This window comes from Ictalurus furcatus, chromosome 1 (genome assembly GCF_023375685.1).
Source record: "Ictalurus furcatus strain D&B chromosome 1, Billie_1.0, whole genome shotgun sequence".
Taxonomy (NCBI): Eukaryota; Metazoa; Chordata; class Actinopteri; order Siluriformes; family Ictaluridae; genus Ictalurus; species Ictalurus furcatus.
In genome coordinates this window covers 3,224,237-3,247,917 of record NC_071255.1, presented here as the reverse complement: position 1 = coordinate 3,247,917, position 23,681 = coordinate 3,224,237, and the positions used below count along the sequence as shown (strand labels likewise).

General features: G+C 45.1%; 1 protein-coding gene across 1 annotated transcript; it reads left to right on the top strand.

Annotated features, from left to right (window-relative positions):
- Positions 1–3,256: 3,256 nt before the first annotated feature.
- On the top strand, positions 3,257–4,814 carry LOC128603133 (transmembrane channel-like protein 7). The gene is made up of 3 exons (XM_053617404.1): positions 3,257–3,595; positions 3,721–3,869; positions 3,956–4,814. The coding sequence occupies exons 1-3, from the start codon at positions 3,438–3,440 to the stop codon at positions 4,162–4,164; spliced, it is 516 nt and encodes a 171-aa protein (XP_053473379.1). The 5' UTR covers positions 3,257–3,437; the 3' UTR covers positions 4,165–4,814.
- Positions 4,815–23,681: the final 18,867 nt, after the last annotated feature.

Sequence of the window (23,681 nt, the reverse complement as noted above, 5' to 3'; positions counted from 1 at the left end):
TATACTGCAGGCCACATAAACACCATCATTCCACTGTGGACGTGTCCCAAACCACAGTAAACAGGAGTGCATTGTTTGGGCACTAGCCCATAGCAGGGCATTGTGGGATTTGTCATTCTGTTCTGACTGCGTATGAGAGTAGTGCACTATGGTAGTGAGCATTATGTGGTTTAGAACATGGATAATGATAATTATTTATAGCTAGTTATATTATTTATAGGAAAACATGTCATTATGCTGTGTGTGTGTGGTCACACTTTATGACCGCTCTCAGCAGGAAGCTTGAATTTCCTGGAAGAGACAGTAAATGTTTAACACACACATACACACACACACTCTTGTATCAGTCCAGATAAATTCTAACTACATGCACACCTCGATCTGCCCTGATCTCCATGGTAACCGGCAGCCATTAACACACAGTAGCTGCTGCTTATGTCTTTAGCGTGATGATGTTGTTATATTAGCTCAGCACTCGAGAGTAAATGAGCTCCTTTACTTTATTATATAATATTTTTGTATTATTTAATGCAGTAATAATCGCTAACTACCAAACTAGCGAGCTAGTTCAGTGGCCATCCCTCAGTCTTATGCTATCTAGTTATAAGGGTCATAAGACTACTGAATAAATGCTGTATTTAACAAAGCTAACTAGCATAATACTGAGGAATAGTCATTGAACTAGCTAGCTATTTTTATTATTATTATTATTATTATTATTATTATTTAGCTAATATAGCTAAATACCAGAGTAGCTTGTGTAATGCTAGTTAGCTTGCTACAGTCAGTGCTACACCTACGGTATGTGATAGTTAATAAATGTTAGCCTATTTCTATTAACAGCACGTTTGCTCATATTGCATTCTGGGTAATACACTTGCCAATTCACTAGTTAGTGCAGTTACATTGGCTGTTTTATGGTTTGGGACACGTCCACAGTGGACTGATGGTGTTTAAGTGGCCTAGAGTGTATAGTGAATAATGAGTGTGGTTTGGGACACGTCCGCAGTGGACTGACGGTGTTTAAGTGGCCTAGAGTGTACAGTGAATAATGAGTGTGGTTTGGGTCACGCCCACAGTGGACTGACGGTGTTTAAGTGGCCTCGAGTGTAATATAGTGAATAATGAGTGTGGTTTGGGACACCTCCACAGTGGACTGACGATGTTTAAGTGGCCTAGAGTGTATAGTGAATAATGAGTGTGGTTTGGGACACATCTACAGTGGACTGACGGTGTTTAAGTGGCCTAGAGTGTATAGTGAATAATGAGTGTGGTTTGGGACATGTCCACAGTGGACTGACAGTGTTTATTTGTTCTACAATAAATAGTGAATAGTGTGTGTGGGGTTTGGGATTTGTCCATAGTGGACTAACAACGCTTATGTGTCCTACAGTATCGTGAATATTAGTGGTTTGTGACAAATCCAGAGTTGAGTGTCCGCATTTATGTGACCTACAGTGAATAATGAGGATGGTTTGAAACGGAGCCTGGAAATAGCCATTGTTCTGCTAAGAACAGAAACAAATATTTAGGTTGAGGCCAAACCTGTTCAGTGGTTCATCCCCCTTGGATTAATTTGCAACTCTACCTCTAAACAAACACACACACACACACACACACACACACACACACACACACATACCGACCTCACAATGGGAGATTAATGCACTCTCATACAAGGAAGTGTCTCTAAGACACTTTTATTTCAAGCTCAAAGTCCACGGATGAGAAAATCCTGGATACACACACACTTACACACACATACGTATTTTTTGGCAGTAACTACAGACTTTACATCATTTAAACTTTAGAGCGTCATTTAGGCCGGCTGTGGCTCAGTTGGTAGAGCGGGTTGTCCACTAATCATAGGGTTGGCAGTTTGATTCCCGGCCCACATGACTCCACATGCTGAAGTGTCCTTGGGCAAGACACTGAACCCCAAGTTGCTCCCGATGGCAAGTTAGCGCCTTGCAAGGCAGCTCTGCTACCATTGGTGTGTGAGTGTGTATGTGAATGGGTGAATGAGACACAGTGTAAAGCACTTTGGAAAAAACCGCTATGTAAGTGCGCCATTTACCATATAAACTGATGAGTGTTTGAGTGCTTGGTGTTGGTATTTCATTACTCGAAAGTGGATCTAGTGCACTTCTAATGGAGCTGAGACAATTAAACACAGCAGGTAGGATTGTATCATGTGTCATACATTAATATAAGCTTTGCTTGATTTTATTTATTTTTATTTTTTAAAGTACTAATCTCTTTTAGTCAGAAAGCTGTGATTAAGTGAATCAGATGTACCCTATGTAGTGTCTTTCTGTTGGGAGGACATCTTAGAGAACTAAACCATAAATGGCATCTGTGGCTTTTTTTAACCAACAATCAGAACCTTATTAAGGTTCTGTGTCTTATACATTTTCACAGGCTCAGAAGTAATCAGACAATTGATTGATAAGCGGTTTCATGGGCAGGTCCGGCCTGTTTCTTCGTTATTTCATGACAAATTAAGGAGATAAAAGAGCTGGAGTTGATTCCAAGTGTTGAATTTGCATTTGGTAGCTGATCATGGGAAATCCAAATATAAGGTCCAAAGAGGTGTCGATGCAAGGCCATCATTAGGCTGAAAAAACCCCCACAAAAAAACCCAAATCAGAGAGATAGCAGAAACTTTAGGAATGGCCAAAATCAACAATTTGGTACATTCTTAAAAAGAAGGAACGCACTGGCGAGCTCAGCGACACAAGAAAGACCTGGAACACCGCAGAATTCTTTCCTTGATGAAGAGAAAAACCCCTTCACAACATCTAGCCAAGCCAAGAAAACGGCTGTACTTCCTATGGTTAAACGACTGCTTCATTTCAAAGTGGTTGTGATGATGTACAGAGGCAAAATCATGAAAATCGTACCACTGTCCAAATACTTATGGACCTAAGTGTATATGCTTCTGTTCAAAAGTTACTCACAGATTTCGCATTTTCCACGAAAACTCGTACATCTATTCGTCAAATAAGCTGCTAAATGAATAGCGAATAGAGTCGAGACATGGACTAGGGTTAGAAACGATGATTTCTGCTTAAACTAACGAAGTAGTTGCTTTCGTCAAAGAATCCTCCATTTGCAGCAATTACAGCCTTGTGGAACTTTGGCATTCTAGCTGTTAGTTTGTTGAGGTAATCTGCAGAAATTTGACCCCATGCTTCCTGAAGCACCTCGTACAAGTTGGACTGGCCCGATGGGAACTTTTTTCCGTTGTGTGATTTCGCTGGCCAAGAAGCTGCTAGATGAGAACCTGCGAGGTCTCAAACTAGAGCCTCCGATGTGTACAGGATTTAACATCCTGCACAGTCCACACGGTTGTTTTTCTCTCACCATACCCATCATTTCCTTTCCCTGCCGTGTTCCCTGCTACAGACTATAGCAGTGGCCTCTACGGCTCCCTTATGGCACACAAACTTCCTCTCAGCGACGTGACCGAGGGTGCAGTGCAGATTGACTGGGCCTCACGTCCTGAGGTCGACGACGGCGAGGATGAAAATTCCAACAAAACGCAAAATCTCAGAGAGCTGCCGCTTCACATGGGACTGAAGAAAGCTATACGGTACAATATGTTTTTGATTTTTTTATTAGTTATAAAATTATATCATGAAATGTACATACAAATGTAGCTGCCAGTCAGGCATCAGTCTCTCTCTCTCTCTCCCTCTTTCTGTCTCTGTCTCTCAGGCAGGTGCAGCAGATGCGAATCCCCGTTGTGTCTAGTTGGGGATCCTGGCGTTTCCGTCACTCCAAGTCCTTTCGGCGTTTTCGTGAGGACCTGTCGAGCGTTTTATCCTTCGTCCAGCTCTGGAGGAGGCCCATGCACCAGATCAGAGGTAACAAAAAATCATATAGATTTATTCTGGGCTCAGAAGAACCAAGTGAAAGGAACTGGAAATTTTGTTTTTTTTTCCCTCAACAGGACATTTTGGAGGAGGCGTCCAGTCGTATTTCTTGTTCTTGAGGTTCCTTGTTGTTCTAAACTTCCTGTCCTTCCTGTTGATGGCCGGTTTCGTGATCATCCCCAGCATCGTTTTCCACTCGGTCAGCTCCAGCGGTCTTGTACTCATTTCCGCCATCAACCTTTCAGGTAAAAGCTGCTATTTATTTTTTTATTTGTTTATTTATTAATCTAAGTCCACTCAGTTTTGTTTCTTTCTATTCAATTTAAGAAACTTTAATTATACCATAAGCAGTAACTTTTGGTCCTGTCTCCGCCGCTGTACCATCATTGGTCCGTTTCTGATTGTATTTTCCTTTTCTGTTTCTTTTTTTTTAACTCCTCATGAAGTCTTTATTGTGCATCTGCCTCGTTACGTCCAAGCCTTAGTTTCCTGTGGCCCTGCCCCCGAACCCTGCTACGGATACCGACAATGGTTCCTGGTTAGCCCTTATTAAATATCACACCGCTTTTACACAGCCAAACAGTTACACCAACGGTGAAGCAAGGGAGTGGTAGCATCATGTCAAGCATTATCCTTGCTTCCCTGACTAATGCCTCCTCTTTACCTGACTGTTATTTTTATAATCTGGAACTTACATTTCAGTTAGTAGGCACGACTTACACAGCGACTTAGAATTGACCTCCCAACCTTCTGATCAGGCACCACTGTCTGACTTTTGTTGCCAGCGGTTTAGACATTAATGGCTGTGTGTTGAGTTATTTTGAGGGGACAGCAAATTTACACTGTTAAACAAGCTGTACACTCACTACTTTACATTGTAGCAAAGTGTCATTTCTTCAGTGTTGTCACATGAAAAGATATAATCAAATATTTACAAAAATGTGAGGGGTGTACCCACTTTTGTGAGATACTGTAAATGCAAAACCTATTTACCGATGCAGTGAGCCATGAGCTCGAACCTGTCCGATCCAAAGAACACCTGAGGTTTTCTGTCAACATGACAGACTATGAGAGGAAGCCCAAACGCCTGCGGAAAAAGAGAGAGACAGAATTAAATAATTCAAATACTAGTGAAATGTGATCAATATGAGAAAGTGATTTGATGCTAGCCTCGTAGTTGATCGCTTCCTGTATAGTTTGTTTCAGCTTGTCTTTGACTGGCTGAGAATTTGCCAGGCCGAGCAGTTCTTTCACTTTGCTGGAGGACAAACCGGCCTTCAGTCCTGCCTGTGCAACAAATAATAATATACGAACATTTTGTACGTTCATGAGAATATCTAAAAATCCACTACTGGCACTATTTTTACCATCCTGAAAAAGAAATAAATGTTCAATACATATGTAAGGACACATTCAATACTGCATAGTAGCTAATAAAGGCTACTATAAAACTAAGGTTAATTATGACTCATAAAGTGACGACATCTAAATATATGAATTCAAAAATACTTACTAGAATGTCCTAGCAGGCAGAAAGAAAACCCTTAGGGTACAGGGGATCTAAAAAGTTTACACACCCCTGTTAAAATGGCAGGGGTTTTTTTTATGTTTTCAAATGAAACCAAGATAAATCGTGTCAGAACGTTTTCTACCTTTATTGTAAAATATTATCCTATTAATTAAACTGCAAAACAATAAGAATAATTTTAGGGGGGGGGAATAAAAAATAACCTGGTTGCACAAGTGTGCAGACCCCTAAATTAATGCTTACCTTTAGATTTTATCACAGCATTCAATCTTTTTCAGAAAGTTAGTCAGTTTGGCACGTCTTGACTTAGCGATATTTTCCCATTCTTCCTTGCAAAAGCATTCTAATTCTGTCAAATTGGCTGGCCATCTCCTGTGCACAGTTCGATTCATGTTACCACACAGATTTTTGATTGGATTTAGGGCTGGGCCATTCCAAAACCTTGATCTAGAGGTTTGCTTTGGGTCATTCTCATGCTGAAAGGTGAAATTCCTCTTCATATTACATGCCACATCTGTTGACACGTAACCCAAAGGTTTGGGGTTTAAAATTCCCTTAATTTCCACTAGAACCCTGGTCAGGACTACTCCTGTTACGGTTTGTGAATTCAGTGTATCATGTAAGGCAGTTTTAATGGACTGGATCTCCCTCTCCCAGGAGCCTCCAAAATGCTACGCATGGGGTGGGTTGAAGGAGAAATTGATCTAATGCTCAGTTAACTGGGTTTTCAGATCTGGGTGCAGAGCACTGAATGCATCTTTGAGCTCTTGATCTCCCCCTTTAAAGTTCCGCGGGGTTCCCCCATTCGTAAGATAAAATGTCTTTAACCCATCAAGAAGGAGTCAGTATCAAGGCTGGTTAGGACAAACAATATACCCCATCTTTTCTCATTTCTACAGCCTACAGCCTGTATCTCAGTGGAGGAGGAAAAGTAGAAGTTTCGGCTGGGGTACGTAGAACATCGATCAAGAGGGACAGGTCCGCAAATAGGTGAAACAGCTGGTAGCGGGTGTTTAAGTCTAGACCCTCCAGGCCTTCTAAGGATGAGAGCAGAAAACCGAAGTCACTGTTACCAGCTGCACATAGACAAAAAAAGGAGACGAAACTGGTTAATCATCTCAGGCCCAACAGACATGTATGGATAGCTAACTATATAGACAACACATGGTCAGCAATAAGTACAAGACCGACTGTAAGGTGAGCTGCATGGGTTATTTTGGTTACCCACAAGAGAAAGCAAAAAGAGAACAGGACAGATAAAAAGGCAAGTGAAGCATAACTTGTGGCTAGAGATATCAAATGTTAGAGATTTGATAAAGTCCCCTGAACCATAAGTTTGAAAATAAGAACTCACCCATGGTAGTTTTATTTAAGAAATGTGTCGCTTAGGTCCTCTCCCAGTCAAAGTCAGGCAAGAATGATGAAGGAAAAGAAGAAGTAGGTTTTTAAAAACCCAGACTGGTGATAGGACGATCCTAAGGGTATTGAGAAACACCCAAAGGAGGAATATAATGGTTGTTGGAGTTGTGCCAAATGTGAAAATAATGGTTGTTGAAATTGATGGAAATGAAAACATAATGGGCATCGGGCTACAGATATGGTCATGCTTAATGGTATTAAGAATAGACATGGAGGGCAGAGACTCATAGCAAGACAATGTATAAAAGGGGGAGCCCCGTCCTGGGATTTTCAGATCACTTTTGGGACGTCTCAAACTATGTGGATCTCATGTGGTGGAACAATAAACTTGGACCTTTACTTTTTCTCACTCTCTGGTTCTATGTGATACTTTGCCCTTCTACAAACGGGCTAATTGATGTAAGTACATTTAACTTTTAGTAAAATTATAAGTGTAGAAGTGGACAGAAATTCGATCCACGTTTTGGTGACCCAGATGCGACTGGGCTAAGACCCATAGGTCTAAGATCCTGCCTGTGGGACTTACTCCCCAAGGGTGACAGATAGGCCGCATAGGGGAAAAGGCACAGCAGGTGCCTGTTTTAACAAAGTCAAACAGTTTGCTGAGGACAAGCAGACGAAGGACATGGATTACTGGAACCATGTCCTGTGGTCTGATGAGACCAAGATAAACTTATTTGGTTCAGATGGTGTCAGTCGTGTGTGGCGGCAATCAGGTGAGGAGTACAAAGACAAGTGTGTCTTGCCTACAGTCAAGCATGGTGGTGGGAGTGCCATGGTCTGGGGCTGCATGAGTGCTGCCGGCACTGGGGAGCTACAGCTCATTAAGGGAACCATGAATGCCAACATGTACTGTGATATCCCTTTGGAGACTTAGCCTCAGGGCAGTATGATAACGACCCCAAACACACCTCCAAGACGACCACTGCCTTGCTAAAGAAGCTGAGGGTGAAGGTAATGGACTGGCCAAGCATATCTCCAGACCTAAACCCTATTGAGCATCTGTGGGGCATCCTCAAACGGAAGGTGGAGGAGCACAAGGCCTCTAACATCCACCACCTCTGTGATGTCGTCATGGAGGAGTCGAAGACGACTCCAGTGGCAACCTGTGAAGCTCTGGTGAACTCCATGCCAAAGAGGGTTAAGGCAGTGCTGGAAAATAATGGTGGCCATACAAAATATTGACAATTTGGGCCCAATTGGACATTTTCACTTAGGGGTGTACTCACTTTTGTTGCCAGTGGTTTAGACATTAATGGCTGTGTGTTGAGATATTTTGAGGGGACAGCAAATTTACACTGTTATACAAGCTGTACACTCACTACTTTACATTGTAGCAAAGTGTCATTTCTTCAGTGTTGTCACATGAAAAGATTTAATCAAATATTTACAAAAATGTGAGGGGTGTACTCACTTTTGTGAGATACTGTAAGTGTACATAAGTGTATATAACTGTATAAGTCTGTACTGTGAGTTTGTAGGGAAAGCTCGGGCTGAGGAAGAAAAGGAAGGGGAAACAAAGGAGACTCCAAGGGAGAGGACCAAAGTACAACACGAAGCGGGCAAGGAACTGGAGTGAAGGTGGGAGAGGCATACGGTTGCGATAAAAGGCTGCAGAGTAAAAGTCGTGTAAGTTAAAAGCATGTAAAGAGATAAAAGGGCTTGGGGAGTGGGCAAACACCTGATCTTCAAAGTATAATAGTTAACGCGCAGGTGAACTAGTGATGGAGGGCGGGAAAATGGCATTGGAGATCATAGTGGGAAAACATAAGGTGGACGAAAAGGATATTAGACATTATTGTAAAAAGTGGAACGAGAAAACCTGTGGGGTATGAAAGTGGCCAGAAGGAGGGACGTTTGAAGAACAATGATGCCAAAAAATGAGGGATAGGTTGGCTATTTGGGGCGAGAAAAAACAGGGTCAAAAGGCAAAGGAGAAATTGATAAAACAAGAAAGAATAATAGGATGGTTTGAAGGAGAAGGGAAGGATAGAAGGGAGCGAGAGAAAATGCTTAAAGAACAGGCAAAGGAGGTAGAAAGGGAAAGAGAAGAAAAAAGAAAGGAGGAACTGACAAAGAGGATACAGTAGGCACTACGAAGAGAAAAAGCCATGATTGAAAAGGAAAAAGAAAGTAAGGAAGAGGGGATAGCGCCACCATGTGAGAAACAAAGGGAGCTGGAGCCCCCACCGCCATATAACCCCCAGTTTCAGCCACCAATAAAGCCACGGAGACGTGTCCCAGTGGCAGGAATATATATGGTAAAAGAAGTGGAGAGTGAGGAGGAAGAAACATGGAAGAAGGCTGAAATGGAAATCCAGGGGACGTTTAAGGGACTCCAGAAGAGAACCCGCAGGGGACAGGAGGAACAAGAAGAAAAAGAGAGAGAAAGGGGGAATGAAGAGGATGAAGCAGGAAATGACAGGAGAAGTTGGAGCTCAACAATTGACCTACCTGACATGGGCAACCTAGAACGGCAAGATGTAGTAAGGAAGTACCTACACAAGCGCCCTGAGACCGGAGAACACTCAGAGATTAAAATGACCTATGGCAAATGTCCCAAGAGCACCCCAATGCAGCTGATACGCGTGGGTGGCCGAGGTGCATATCAATCAGGGGAGGAACAGAGAAAAGAACTCAAGGAAGTGCCAGACAGCAACTCAGAAGATGACAGAGACTGGCGGGAGGAAAGTCGGGAAAGTCGGGAAAGAGGAAACAGTACGTCGAAGACGGATGGGAAAGAGTGGTGGAAAATAGGTGGGCCAAACGGGAAAAAGAAGGAGCAGGAAGGATGGTCAGGTTGGAAGGAGACGTCAAGATAACCTCATACCTGGGGGAGGAGGAACAGGGAATAGAGGACCACATTGCGTGACTGGAAGACGTAGCCATATATGATAAAGAACGGATGACCAAGCTGGAGAAGCTCGCAGATCAGACAATGCAGATAGCCAACTCCATAAAAAAGGTGAAGACAAAACAATTAAAGGACGTAAGGAAACTCCACGCGGTCGAGAAAGCACTGAACCGCTCAACAACACAACAACTGGAGAACCTACGAGAAGTTGCCGAAACTCTAGCCCAGGTACATGGATTGTCCAAAAGGGGGGACACAAAGGCTCAAAACCTAATAGATTTGGAACGTGAGACACAGGAGGAGGTGGGAAAAGAAGATGACAAACAAGAGGACACAGAGGTGGAGGAGGAAACCAGTGAAGACGAGACACAAATAACAGCGGCCGCAATAGGAATAGGAAAAGTGGATGAGGGAAGAGTACTGAGAAACCGGGGAGAGCTGGAATGCCCTATTAGATACCAGGAAAGCCAACCCGGAACATCGACATCGAGGACAAGGCGATCATTACCCCGCTACGGCAGGGATAGCCCGGTTAAACAACTCCCCCTGATGGTCAAAGGGAAAGCCCTGCATTGCACGCCATGGAGTTTCATGGACCTAACTGGACTCATCCAACGGCTGCCCAACATGTGTGAAGGAGGACAAAAATGGATCACACAATTTGAGGAAAAAACAGCAGGACAACACCTAGCAATTGGGGATATAAAAGCAATCCTGTGCCAAACAGTGGGCAAAGGACGAGCAGAAGAAATACTGAGTACGTCAGAGCATGGGGATCTGATGGATGAACCGAAGGTGCTGTACAAAGCACAACTCGGGGAGATAACCAGGACTAAGCAAGAAGAAAGGGAAAAGAAAAAGGAAAACGTCAAGCAGGCGGCACTAATGGTGACACCCCAGCCAACAACTGCCCCCAGTGGACCAGCCCCGACAGCGACCGCACATGGAGTCCAAGGACAACCACCGATGCAAGTAGCGTAGGCACCAATGATAATGCAACCCATGACACAAGATTTCATGTACCTAGCAGGGCCCCCACAACAACAAGTGCCGCCCCTTTGGGGAAGAGGAAGGGGGTATGGGAGAGGGAGATTCATACAGCGACCAAGCATGCAACCTGAAGGGTGCTGGGAGTGCGGAGACCCCAGCCACATAAGAAGAAATTGCCCCCTTGCTCCGAGGCCAACATGGGGAGAGAGGGTGGACAGAGCCGAGAGACAGGAACAAATGCTAGGACCAACCTCGGCAGGAGAACTACAGGTTACAATCACAGTGGCAGCCACAGGCCCCAGTACCCCCAGGAGGCCCCATGTACGGCCCATACGGAGGGCCGGGCCCAATCAAAGTTGAAGAAGCCTAGAGAAGCCTGAGGGGGAGTTGATGCATTATGTCACCACACTGCATCCCGAACAAGAACCAACTGTCACAGTAACAATCGGAAATACACTTTATGATCGACACTGGAGCCACCTACTCAAGTATCGGGAAAGAAGGCTCGCAGCTCCCCCTCACACGTAAGGCGATTCAAACGATGGGCTTCTCAGGAAAAGTACAGACCTTACGATTTACCGAGCCACAAGAACTGACTCTAGATTTCAATTCAATTCAATTTGAATTGAATTGAATTCAATACAATTCAGGCCCTCTTATTATACTCACCGGGAGCACCGGTCAGTCTGTTAGGGCGTGACGCCCTATGCAAGTTGGGGGCACAAATACAATGCGAAGCCACAGGAATATGGGTAACGTTCCCCAAGCCCATAGCCACGCAGTGTGTGATTCTACACGATACCAAGAGAATTACACAAGAACGGAGCAATGTGTACTGGCTGGAGATAGCTGACCTGTCCCAGTCAGAACTATGGAACAGGTATGAAGAGTGGCAACCATGGTTACACCACCTGAGACCTGAGTGTAGGGAGGCGGAAATACCATTGCACTGTACAATCAAGTATGATAACGGAGGACGTGACCAGGAATATGCTCAGCTGTGGGAGGAAATGGAACAAGGTCAAGAAATGACTATTAAAACCATGGACATAGTCAGTGGACCCCAGGGGGTGGCTGCCATGATAAAACTCCCCGAAAGAATGATGAACTGGTACCAAGAGGAAGAGGCAGATCCCCAGGTCACTCTCATGGTCACAAAAGATTTTGAATCAAGAGATCTAGGGCCAATGGTAAAGCAAGCTAGGGAAGTCAGGGAATGGAAGCCAATTAGGAATCCCTATTTGCATAACTCACCAGATGGGAAGTATACGCGCATCTCAGTTATGGCGGTTGACATTGTCGTTGCTAGCAGTGTCAGCATATACTCAGGGATGACTGGTGCAAATGGCCAAATGGTAATGTTAAATGAAGGGGAAGACACAGATACTGAAGAGCTCTTGAAGGACATCCCAGAACACTTATGGACTAAACATTCAACAGATGTAGGTCTAGTGAAGTCAGGTGGGTTGGCAAAGATAAGAATAAAAGAAAATGCAAGACTACCCTGTCAGCGACAGTACCCACTTTCAAAGCAGGCAAGAGAAGGCATAAGGTCTACCATACATGGGCTGATGGAGGCCGGGGTTTTAATCCCCACTAGAAGCCAATGCAACACACCCATTTTTCCAGTAAAAAAACCCGACTCAGATAAGTGGAGATTGGTGCATGACCTGCGCGCAGTCAATCAGGTAGCGATACCAGAAACACCGGTGGTGCCGGACCCTCACACCCTTCTGTCTAATATCCCAGAGGGGACTAAATGGTACACCGTCATAGATTTGTGTTCAGCGTTTTTTAGTGTGCCACTACACCCGGACTCGCATCTATTTGCATTCACATACGAGGGACAACAATACACGTACATTAGGCTCCCACAAGGGTACTGCGAAAGTCCATCAATAGTCAATCAGGTGTTGGCCCAGGATCTCGCAGCCCTAGAGTGCCAGAGCACCGTACTGCAATACGTCGATGATCTTTTGATTTGCAGCGCTTCTAAGGAGCAATGCCAGCAAGACTCACTAAAAGTTCTAAAGATGCTGGCTGAGAATGGGCACAAAGTAAGTAAGGAAAAATTGCAATTCTGTAAAAAGAGAGTGGAATATCTAGGTTGCGTATTAGAGGGGGAAACCCGTACGATTGCTCCTAAACATGTGGAGGCCATTAGCAAGGTCCCACAACCAAAGACGGTGCGCCAAATGATGGCATTTCTGGGAATGGCAGGATTTAGCCACCCTTGGGTATGCGAGTTTGCACTGAGGGCGCAACCATTAAGAGATATGATAAAAGCAGCAGACCAGTCGCAGCCGAATGCTATCCTCACTTGGACTCCTGAGGCCGAAGTAGCCTTCACCAACATAAAAACCACACTAATGACAGCTCCAGCCCTAGCAAACCCTGATTATAGCAAGCCATTCCATCTTTACGTATCTGAAAGAAGGGGCTATGCATCAGCTGAACTGACCCAACAACAACAAGGAATGGGAAAACAGGCTATAGCATATTATAGCACTGCATTAGACAAGGTAGAGAAAGGAATGCCACCCTGCTATCGGTCCCTGGCCGCGGCAGTTTTCGCATACCAAAAAGTATCCTCTATCACTATGGGCCACCCAGTTATGTTGTACATGACTCATGCTCTACATGCCCTCCTAACAAGCCAGACATTTGTAATAACTAATTCTCAGTGAACGGGGTATGACTCCATTCTGTCAGCCCTCGAATTGACTATTGAACGGTGTTCGACGGTCAACCCGGCTGACAGAATGGTGACCCCGCTCGATGGAGTACCCCATGAATGTGTAAGTGAATCTGAGAAATTCTTAAAAGTGCAACCAGACCTGGAAAGTTGCCCCTTACAAAATGCTCAACGCACGTTTTTCGTTGATGGCTCCTGCTACTGTACCGCTGAGGGGAACAAAGCAGGGTATGCAGTAATTGAAGCTAAACAAGACCCTCCTGTTTTCACAGTAGCTCTAAGTGTTCCCCTTCCTCAACCTTGCTCGGCCCAGCTAGCTGAAATTAAAGCATTGGCCGCTACTTGTAAGCTTGGAAGCCGCAAAAGTTGTAATGTATATACCGACTCTGCTTATGCTCATGGAGTATGTCATGTCAGGTCCTATTTGGGCGCAAAGTGGTTTTCAGCGCGCTGACGGGTCCGCCGTGACCCATGGGGAGGCAATCTCAGATTTATTGTATGTTATGACTTTGCCATTGGAGTTAGCCGTTGTTAAATGTAAAGTGCATAAAACAGATTGTTCTTTTATCACCAAGGGCAACACTAGTGCGGACGAAGCAGCAAAAAAAGCTGCGGTGGGGCCTACTCAGATGATGGCGTTAGTGTCGGAGATAACAACTCGGATTAAATGGGGGGTTAAAAAAGAAGCGGGGACTGGACTATGGCGCAGTGTTGAAGGACTATGCGTAGCCCTGGCCAGCATCCTCCTATTGCTAATAAAAGAAGCCCATGGTCTTGATCACACCAACAGGGCTGAAACTATACGTAAAATTCGGCAAGAGTGGTGGTCTCCTTACCTGGCCAGTATGGTGGACCTCGCCCTAAACAGATGTGAAGTTTGTATTAAAAATAATGTGCGAAAACATTTCACAGTCCCTCGCGGACACATTCCTCCACCCATGGGACCGTTTAGACACTTAATGATGGATTATGTGGAACATGGGGGCAGAAAATAGGAAAGAGAACAAGCGGTATATCTTGGTGATAGAAGATCGCTTTAGCAGGTGGGTGGAGCCCACTGTATTGGCGAAAGAGGATGCCAGATCAGCCGCTAAATTTCTGTGTAGAGAGGTTATACCTAGGTTTGGCATACCCGACTTTCTGAGCTCAGACAATGGTGCTCATTTTGTAAATCAGACCATCACGTACATTACAGAGGCCCTGGGAATTGACCATAAGTTGGGGTGTGTGTACCACCCCCAATCCCAGGGCATGGTAGAGTGGGCCAATGGCATTTTAAAAAGCAAGCTGGCAAAAATTTGTGATAGCTCACGGTTAACCTGGGTTCAAGCTCTGCCTCTGGCATTAATGAAAATGCGCTCTCAAACCAGCCGCATAACGCACCTCACCCCGCATGAAATGTTCACAGGGCGCCCTATGCCAATAGCATATACATGGGGCCCTTATACGGGTCCCCCCCCTTGAACAATTGGAAGGCGAAATGCAAGATTATTTGCGCACCCTCACTCGTATCCATAGACATTTGTATTCGCAGGTCCGTGACGCAATCCACGGAGCCGAGGTTCCCCCCGTGAGACAGGTAGAGCCAGGTGATTACGTCTACGTCCGTGTCTTCAAAAGAAACAATCCTCTCGACGGCCGCAGAGAAGGTAGTTGCAGGTAAGGTAGTTGCAGCTACACCCACAGCCGTGAAAGTTGAGGGCAGACCACACTGGTACCACTTGAACCATTGCAGCCGAGGTCTTGGTAAAGGCTCAGTATACCATGACCCGTCCGAGGAGCAACCCTCAACCTCTGGGAAGACACGACCGGCCCAGCTGCCTAACCCTTCCTCTAGTGAAATCAACAGTAGTACTGACAGTGACTCTGAAGACACTCAAAGCCCTGCTCAGGGAATCAGGGCCCAGAACAAACGGCGTGCCCTCAGACGTGCCTTAAGCCGGAATAAGCTTGCGAGGAAGGCGTTGTTACTGACAGCCCAGCCTTGGTTGAGACAGCTGATAGTCCTAAGGACACATCCCGCGTTGCAGAAAGTCCGGCTAGTCCAGAGGCGACTGGTAACCCCTGCTCCAACTCAGACGCCCTGGCCCTGCTGGTCCAGCAACTCACGGATCCCCCCCTTCAGGACCATCTGCCTTACGAAACGATTGATTTAAACACCCTTCGTGCCATAGACGAAACGCACGCGCTGTTCCCCACTCAGGAAGAGTGGTTGGGTCCGTCTTCTACGCATAATGGTTCCCCTGAATTGGATACCACATTACAAACATGACCGCTCAGATAAATTGATCACTGTCGCCTGGGCAGCAGCATTTGTACTTGGCCTGGTCACCTTCCTTTTTCTTTTCCATGCCCCAGACTCAACACACTCTGATAAGACCATGAACGACACCTCCATTTTCAACACCTTGTCCGCTCCCGACCTAGTAGCTGTGGCACTCACTGTCCCGCCGCCCTTTGCTTCCCTGCCTAGATCTAAGCGAGGTATCGGCTGGGTGGGCACTTGGACTCTCCCAAAGCCAAGGACCCCCACACGCCCCAGGACCTCCCAGCCAAATATTCTGGCCCGGTACCGAACTATCCTGGCGGACGTTACGTCCCGCAAGATGTTTTGTGCGTTGGCCCTGGTGACTATTGCTCATTCAGAATCCCTGCTCCGAGGTAGCCCTCATACGGCCTCCTACTCCTTTGACCAGACCAATGCAGACCTTGAGATTGGACACCTGAGGCTCAAGGGATCGTCAGTAAACTGGTGGTGTTACTTTAACTCCTCCCACCTTACTTTGCCTTTCTCTGCCCTCGCTCAGGATTCTCCCCGCCTGTCATTTCATTGTTTTAATGGGTCATGTGTTAATCTCCACACTGCCACGTCATTATCGGCTCGTCTTACCCATGCCCTTGTGGCCCTCCCGGTGGCACACGCCCATATATTCATGAAGTTGCAACGTTACTCTATAACAGTCAATAACAGCTCACTGGTACGTGACCAAACCAATATGTACCTGGCCTGGATGTTCCATACAGCTCGATCGGTCACAGACCGCTCATGTCTCGTCTGCCATGACCGTAGTTCCTCTCCCCATCTCATTCCCCCTGGGTGACCTTGCTGAATGTCTTGCTGAACCGTATACGGAAGAGTTCCTATGCCCCACTATTTGTCTCTTGGCGCCCTCTCGGCTGATTATGGCCCCAAGTGGATGCGTAATGTGAGCTCCTCATGCCTTTTCCAGCCCATACAGACGAGTGGCTCTACTTATGTCCCTGTTCGTGAGGATGTCCCGTTGACCTTTTCCCTTTGCCTGTGCTCATCCTTCGTGGTGTATACCCCGTGGGGAACCTTTCCTCCCGTTGTAACGTTTCGCTCCCTTCAGCTACCCTTGAGATTTCTACCTTCCCGGAATGTAACTCTACCATGGATTATACATGCACAGACGCTCAGCGTGTTTCCATCCCTATTCCCAACCTTGGCGACGGGACTTTAGCTGTTGCTGATGTTTTCTGGTACTGTGGTGGGGATCGTGTCCGGAAGACCCTGCCAGCAGAATGGCAAGGCTGTTGTGCGTCTGTCAGACTTGATGGAAAAACCCGTGTATTACTCCTGCCCGACACGTCTTCGCGCTCTCGCGCCCGTGCTAGGCGTGACACAGCCCTGTGGACCCAATACATTAATGACACCGACACTATGAATTACTCGGACTGGGCGGCAGATGAATCTGTTCACCTGGACTTTGGGGGTACTCCTGTGGGAGTCCCAGAATGCTTCAAAGCAATGGAGGCTGTGGGGAGCGGCTTTGCCTCCATATTGTTTCCCGCCGTACAGGTAAACTGCAATACCTGGATAAACTATATCTGGTATAATCAACAGAGGTTTATTAATTATTTGTTGGGAGCATTGGGCCTCATCCGGGATCAACTCCATGCCACCTCTCTAATGGCGGCCCAAAATCGCTTTATCCTCAATCAGATGCGAGCACCAGAGGAGGACGTCTGCACCATGATTGGCCCTGAATGCTGCGCTGCCATTCCAGTTCACACCGGCGCTCAGGGGGCCCTGACCAAGGTGTTGGCCCGACTTAAGGCCCTACAGCAAGAACACGTGGCCAACACTGGTTTTGGGAGCCAGTTACATCTCCCCGCCTGGTTAACCTGGTTACTCTCTGGTGACTGGGTCACTACTCTCACCTTGGTCGGTGCCCTACTGACCATATTCTTCTTCATCGCCCTGATTGCTTGCTGTATTATACCCTGTACTAGGAAACTCACGGTGTCTGCAGTAACGACTAACCACATTTCTGGCCAATACATCGTTATCGGTGAGGCGTTACTGCCTCAACGGGGGGTCGTGTTCAAATACATAAGCCAGCTACCCCAGCACATGCACGACAACGACAATGACACTGGCAACGCAACCGAGACCACGGACCTGGATCATATGTATGAAGACTACGAACTACTGGCCACACAAGACACTACTGAACATAGTGCTTCACAGGCGGGGAGCATAGAACCCTTGCCCCTTAGGGAACCACCGGGCGAGTCCCTAAGCTGCATTCTGGAAGAATCCACAAAAGACTTGGCGGAAGGGGAAGGGACACTGTAGCCACAAAGACACAAGAACTACACCGAGTGGACAAAGGAAAGGATTATCAGGTCGAACATTAGTGAGCACTTTAACAGGGCCCTGTGCATACAAGGTAGTGGTCGACAAAGGCCTATCTGAGAAAACAGGATCCGACTAGCAATGGCAGTCTACTGGTATGTGTGTCCAGCTCAAACTGAGGCAGAGACCCTCCAACCCATTTTACACTTACCGTGTTCCTTCAATATGAATAGTAGCAGCACGCGGATACACCATGAGCCCCGAATTGCCCAAGATTTATTGCTCAGAAACCCTGGACAAGCGGTTATTGAGGTCGAAACTAACACGGCAGGCATAGGCCTGGGGGAAGCGAATCGTCAGAAATGGGGAGAAGTAACCGTCACGATTCGACAATTAACTAACCAGGGACAACGCATGAGAAAGGCGATGTTTATGCACAAGTATCCCGTGAACTGACTACATGTATATGTATAACCATTAGGAAGGATCAACGGGTAGTAGAGCTGAGCATCTGATTGTTGTAATTCTGTGTTTTCTGTTTTTGTTGTGTGATGAAGTGAAGAGCCGTACCCTGGGTGTAAGTGCTAGCCTAACTTCTCCCCAAGGGTGGTCCTCTACGGTACGCAAAGTACCTGGGCCGAAGACAACTAGCGGAATGAGCAAGCACTGCCAGGACTCCTTTGAAATGGACTTGTTCTGTGTAATGGTGTTTTGGTTTTGTCATAAAAAGTGATATGATTGTGTCTCTACCGATCATGAACTTCTATCATGCAAGATGAAAATTAAATTACGGAAAAAACCCAAGGAAAAGACTGAGCCGAAACTTGACTTTGCCAACATACCAGAAGCGTTTTGGAAGAATCTTCACAATTGATTTGGTGTATTGAACACAGAAGATAAAGAGCCAGAAGAGTTATGGACCGAAATAAAGACCACGATTGTAGCAGAAATGAAAACAATACTGCATGTGAAGAAAAAGACAACTCAACCATGGATATCGGAAGGAACGCGGAAAATTATAGAAGAAAGAAGACAAGCTAAAGCTAGAGGCAACAAACAGGCGGCAGACGATATCAGCAAAACGCTGAAAAGAGTTACTAGAACAGATAAGGAAGCATCTTACCAAACTATGTACAAAGAAATGGAAGATGAACATACGAAAGGAAGATCAAGAGCAGCCTACAAGAAGATCAAGCAGATCCGAAGGAATTTTCAACCAACGATGGGCATGCTGAAAAACAAAAACGGGAATATACTAAACGAGCCAGAACAAATCAAAAGCCGATGGAAACAATATACAGAAGATCTCTACAAGAATGATGCAGCAACTGAAGAAGAAGCACCCCCTGTATACGAGCAAGAACCAGACATACTGTAGGAAGAAGTCATTGCTGCCATCAAGCTTTTGTCAAACAACAAAGCTCCAGGATGCAATGCCATACCTATCGAACTTATCAAACCATCAGAAACAGTCATCGATGTAATCACGGAACTCTGCAACAGACTGCGGTAACTACCGAACCATCGCTCCAATATCACATGCCAGCAAGATTCTGTTGAGGATCATACAAAGACGACTACAGCCTTAAGTTGACAGAGAACTTGCAGAAGAACAAGCGGGGTTCAGAAGAGGCCGAAGCACACGTGACATCATCGCAGACGTTCGATGGATGATGGAAAAGGCCAAAGAATACCAGAAGACTCTGTACATGTGTTTTATTGACTACAACAAGGTGTTTGACTGCATCGATCATGAGAAGCTATGGAAAACACTCAAGAACATGGGCGTACCAGACTATCTGACTAGCCTCATCAGAAATATATATGGTCAACAAGAAGCAACCGTCCGAATGGTACATGGAAACACCGAATGGTTCAGAGTGGAACGAGGCGTCAGACAAGGCTGCATCCTGTCACCGTTCTTGTTCAACTTGTACGTGGAAACAATCTTCAGAAAAGCCGGACTGGACGTGGTCGAAGAAGGGATCAAAATTGGAGGCCGAAACGTGAACAATTTATGGTATGCGGACGACACTACCTTGATAGTGGGCACTGAAGAAGGAATGAAGAACCTACTGCGGACAGTTAAAAGAGAGAGCCAGGAAATGGGACTGTTGCTGAACTTCAAGAAGACCAAGGTGATGACCAATGAAAATTACGATCGACAAACCCTTGACCTGGATGGAGACAAAATTGAGGTTATCAACGACTTCAGCCTACTTGGATCAATGATCAACACGAAGGCAACGATTCTCAAAGAAGTGAAACGAAGAATAGCCATGGGAAAATCAATGATGAAATCACTGGACAGAATTTTCAAATCGAAGGACATTTCTTTGCCCACAAAGACACGACTCATTCACAGTCTCATCTTCTCCATTGTAACATATGGCAGCGAGAGCTGGACAGTCAAGAAACAAGAACAGAAAAGAATCGATACCTTCGAAATGTGGTGCTGGAGACGAATCCTGTTGATACCATGGACAGCCAGACGGACAAATAAATCTATATTGGAGCAAATCAAACCGGACATGCCTCTCGAAGCAAGGATCACCAAACTACGACTTGCCTACTTTGGACACATTGTACAAACAGATCACTCACTGGAGAAGGACGTTATGATGGGACGCATCGAAGGAACAAGAAGAAGAGGAAGATCAGCAACTTGATGGCTTGACACCATCAAGGCAACAATGGAGAAGACTTTGGCCCAACTTATCCAACTGGCACATGATCGATCTTCCTACAGATCGTTCATCTATCAAGTCGCCATGGCTCGGAATCGAGTCCAGGGCCTTTAACTAACTATCACTAAACAGGCTACACAGCTATTAGTCCAGGCTCTTGTTATCTCAAAACTGGACTATTACAACACACTACTCTCGGGCCTCCATCAAAACCTGTGTCACCATATGGTGGAGAATGAACCAGGATTCCTTTAAGCACTTGGTCTGTCTTTCTACTTTGATTGGATATCCTGCATGTTCAAGCTTGCAATCTCTGCGTTATGTGCTGCAGCATGTTCTGGATCTTTGATGAGGCACTTCTCAGTACTATGAAGGTTACCTAGAAGTACTTCATGGGGCACTGTCAGAGTGTTCATGTTTTTTACACATAACAAGGGTGTGGCATATCTCAGGACTCCATTGACTTCTACTCTGGCTGTTTTGGCTTGCAGAAGGTCCATAGCCTCTTGATCTTGCTTAGACTTTTCACTTCTATGTGGTAAAATGTCAAGTTGCCACAGTTTTTCTACTTGATGGTAGATTTCAGATGAGGGGGAGACAGTAGAGGTGAATAGACAAGAGGTTGAATCACTAGTATGTGGAAGACCTTTAGGCCTGCAGTCAAGACAAGACTCAGCAGGGCCTCCAGGTGGTCCTAATCTCAGTGGTTGGTGTGGATTTACGAGTTTTCGGAATCAAATAGAGTCGCTGTGGCGGACCATTGGTCCATCCATCAATTAAGCAATCCTGTGTAATGCTAGTTGATGAGGAATTTGGAGGCTAAGTCAACACCTTGAACACTTAGTCATGTTCATCAAATCATTCCTGAACAATTTTTGCAGTGTGGCAGGGCGCATTATCCTGCTGAAAGAGGCCATTTCCATTGGGAATACCGTTGCCATGAAGGGGTATATGTGGTCTGTAACAATGTTTAGGTAGGTGGTATGTGCCAAAGTAACATTCACATGAATGCCAGGATCCAAAGTTTTCCAGCAGAACATTGCCCAGAGCATCTAACTGCCTCGGCCTTCTTGCCTTCTTCCCATAGCGTATCCTAGTGCCCACAGCCCCATACACAGCAAGCTGCGATGCACTGTGTTCTGACACCTTTCTATCATAGCCAGCATTAACTTTTTCAGCAATTTGTTGTCCTTCCATGGACCACTTTTGGTAGGTACTAACCCAGGGGTAGGCAACCTTTTTGACCCAAGGGCCAGATCAAGTTTTTGACACCAAGTGAAGGGCCACATACTATATGTGTGACAAATGAAACCTTTTTTTATGTATGGACATGCAGCCCCCCCCCCCCGCCCCTTTTTTTTTGTTTTGTTTGTAATTATATATTTGTAGAACATCTCAAACACACAGTTTCTTGCATCTCTACCCTTATGCAAATCACTGCATATAACATATGAAAACAGATGTGTAATAAACAGTTCTGAAAGAATTTTTTTTTCTAATATTACAATATGTTTCTGAGTGAAACATTTGGCATATTATTAAGGAACAATTCTCAATTAATATCCATTGTATGCCATAGTTACAATGATCAAAATCAAATAAAGTGCATTGCTAGATAACTATTACTACATATCCATCACCATGAAAATATGCCAAGGCAGCAGGGAATTACATATCACTGAGCCCAGTGACGTTGCTACACCCCCCCCCCCCCCCCCGAATATTCATTAGTCTCCCTTAAACAAATCAATATATCAACCAATATATTTTCCTTTTGATTTCTTTTTTTCCGTCAATGGTTCAATTCCATCGCATCTTAAACCTGTCCCTTTTTAAAATGTCATGTAAACGCTTTACTCCGACTGAAATCGGACTTGTAGCTCAACTACGTCCAGAATGTATATACTTTAATCGAGCCATTCTGTTGGTCAGCGAATGATCCACAAAAGACACAGTTTACTGATTAAACATTTTACATTGGTTTTATTAATTATGCTGACCACTGGCAAAGCTTTAACAGAAAACTGCAGGTGCAGGTGACTTGTTACCTGCAAACACACACACACACAAACACAAGGTTTTACATGCCATGGTAGGGGTGTATTGAAAGCAAGCGTTATAATTTAAAAGTGATAGGAATCGTTTAATGTCCTGTTGATGCTCCTTTACAACTCTATGCATTAGACTGTTTTTATTTGCATTTTAATCTCCGTATGACGTCTACAAATCTAACGTTTTGGTGCCTGTCAAGATGGCATTTAGCACTGTTCACGACTACCTTTTGAAATCATGACCAGTAATATTGTGAAAATTATATATGGTATTATTATTATTATTATTATTATAGCTAGCTAGGTAGAGATGACCCGCCCACTTTCACAAAAAAAGACCATTTGACAGACATTGAAAATGACCAATCACAGAGCTAGGCGTCAAGCACGCAGGATTATCTCATCAGCCAATCAGGCTACCAAGGGTACGATTCTGAAGCTTGTGGCCAGAAAAGTGTATGAAGTGTACCAGACTCTAAGTGTACCTGAGGCTGAGGATGAGACTGGGACTGGACATGCTCTGGATAAAAGTAAAGTAGTTCTGAATTGGTGTGCTGTATTTTGTTATTTTACCTGATGCCTCTATGACTCTGCCCAGAAGGGCGGGGCGTAATTTGAGCTCCATGTTCCACACATTTCTGTAGCGACACAGCACCTGAACACAGAGAAGGAAAGAAAGAAAAACACACCATTAATCACATGAATCAAATGTTCAGCAGAATAATTTGAGGTGGTCTCCACTCATACATTTTAGACAAGTAGTATGTGTGCAATTGTGCAAGTGGATTATGTTCCACATCAGTGAATCGATTGAGGTGCTGTCACATCTTTATTATAATTCATGACCAGTTTATGAGCTAGGGTGCAGGTGTTTGTTCCAGCCAATCAGGACCCAGGACTTGTGGTTTAGGGTACTAGCAGGATGGTGGATTTTATGTTCATAAAGAAATGATCACTATATACACTTCAAAAATCTATT

Coding starts and splice junctions, on each gene's coding strand:
- LOC128603133 (XM_053617404.1), top strand. CDS start 3,438: ATGGCACACAAACTTCCTCTCAGCGACGTGACCGAGGGTGCAGTGCAG. Junction 3,596..3,720: donor GGACTGAAGAAAGCTATACG/GTACAATATGTT, acceptor TCTGTCTCTCAG/GCAGGTGCAGCAGATGCGAA. Junction 3,870..3,955: donor GCCCATGCACCAGATCAGAG/GTAACAAAAAAT, acceptor TTCCCTCAACAG/GACATTTTGGAGGAGGCGTC.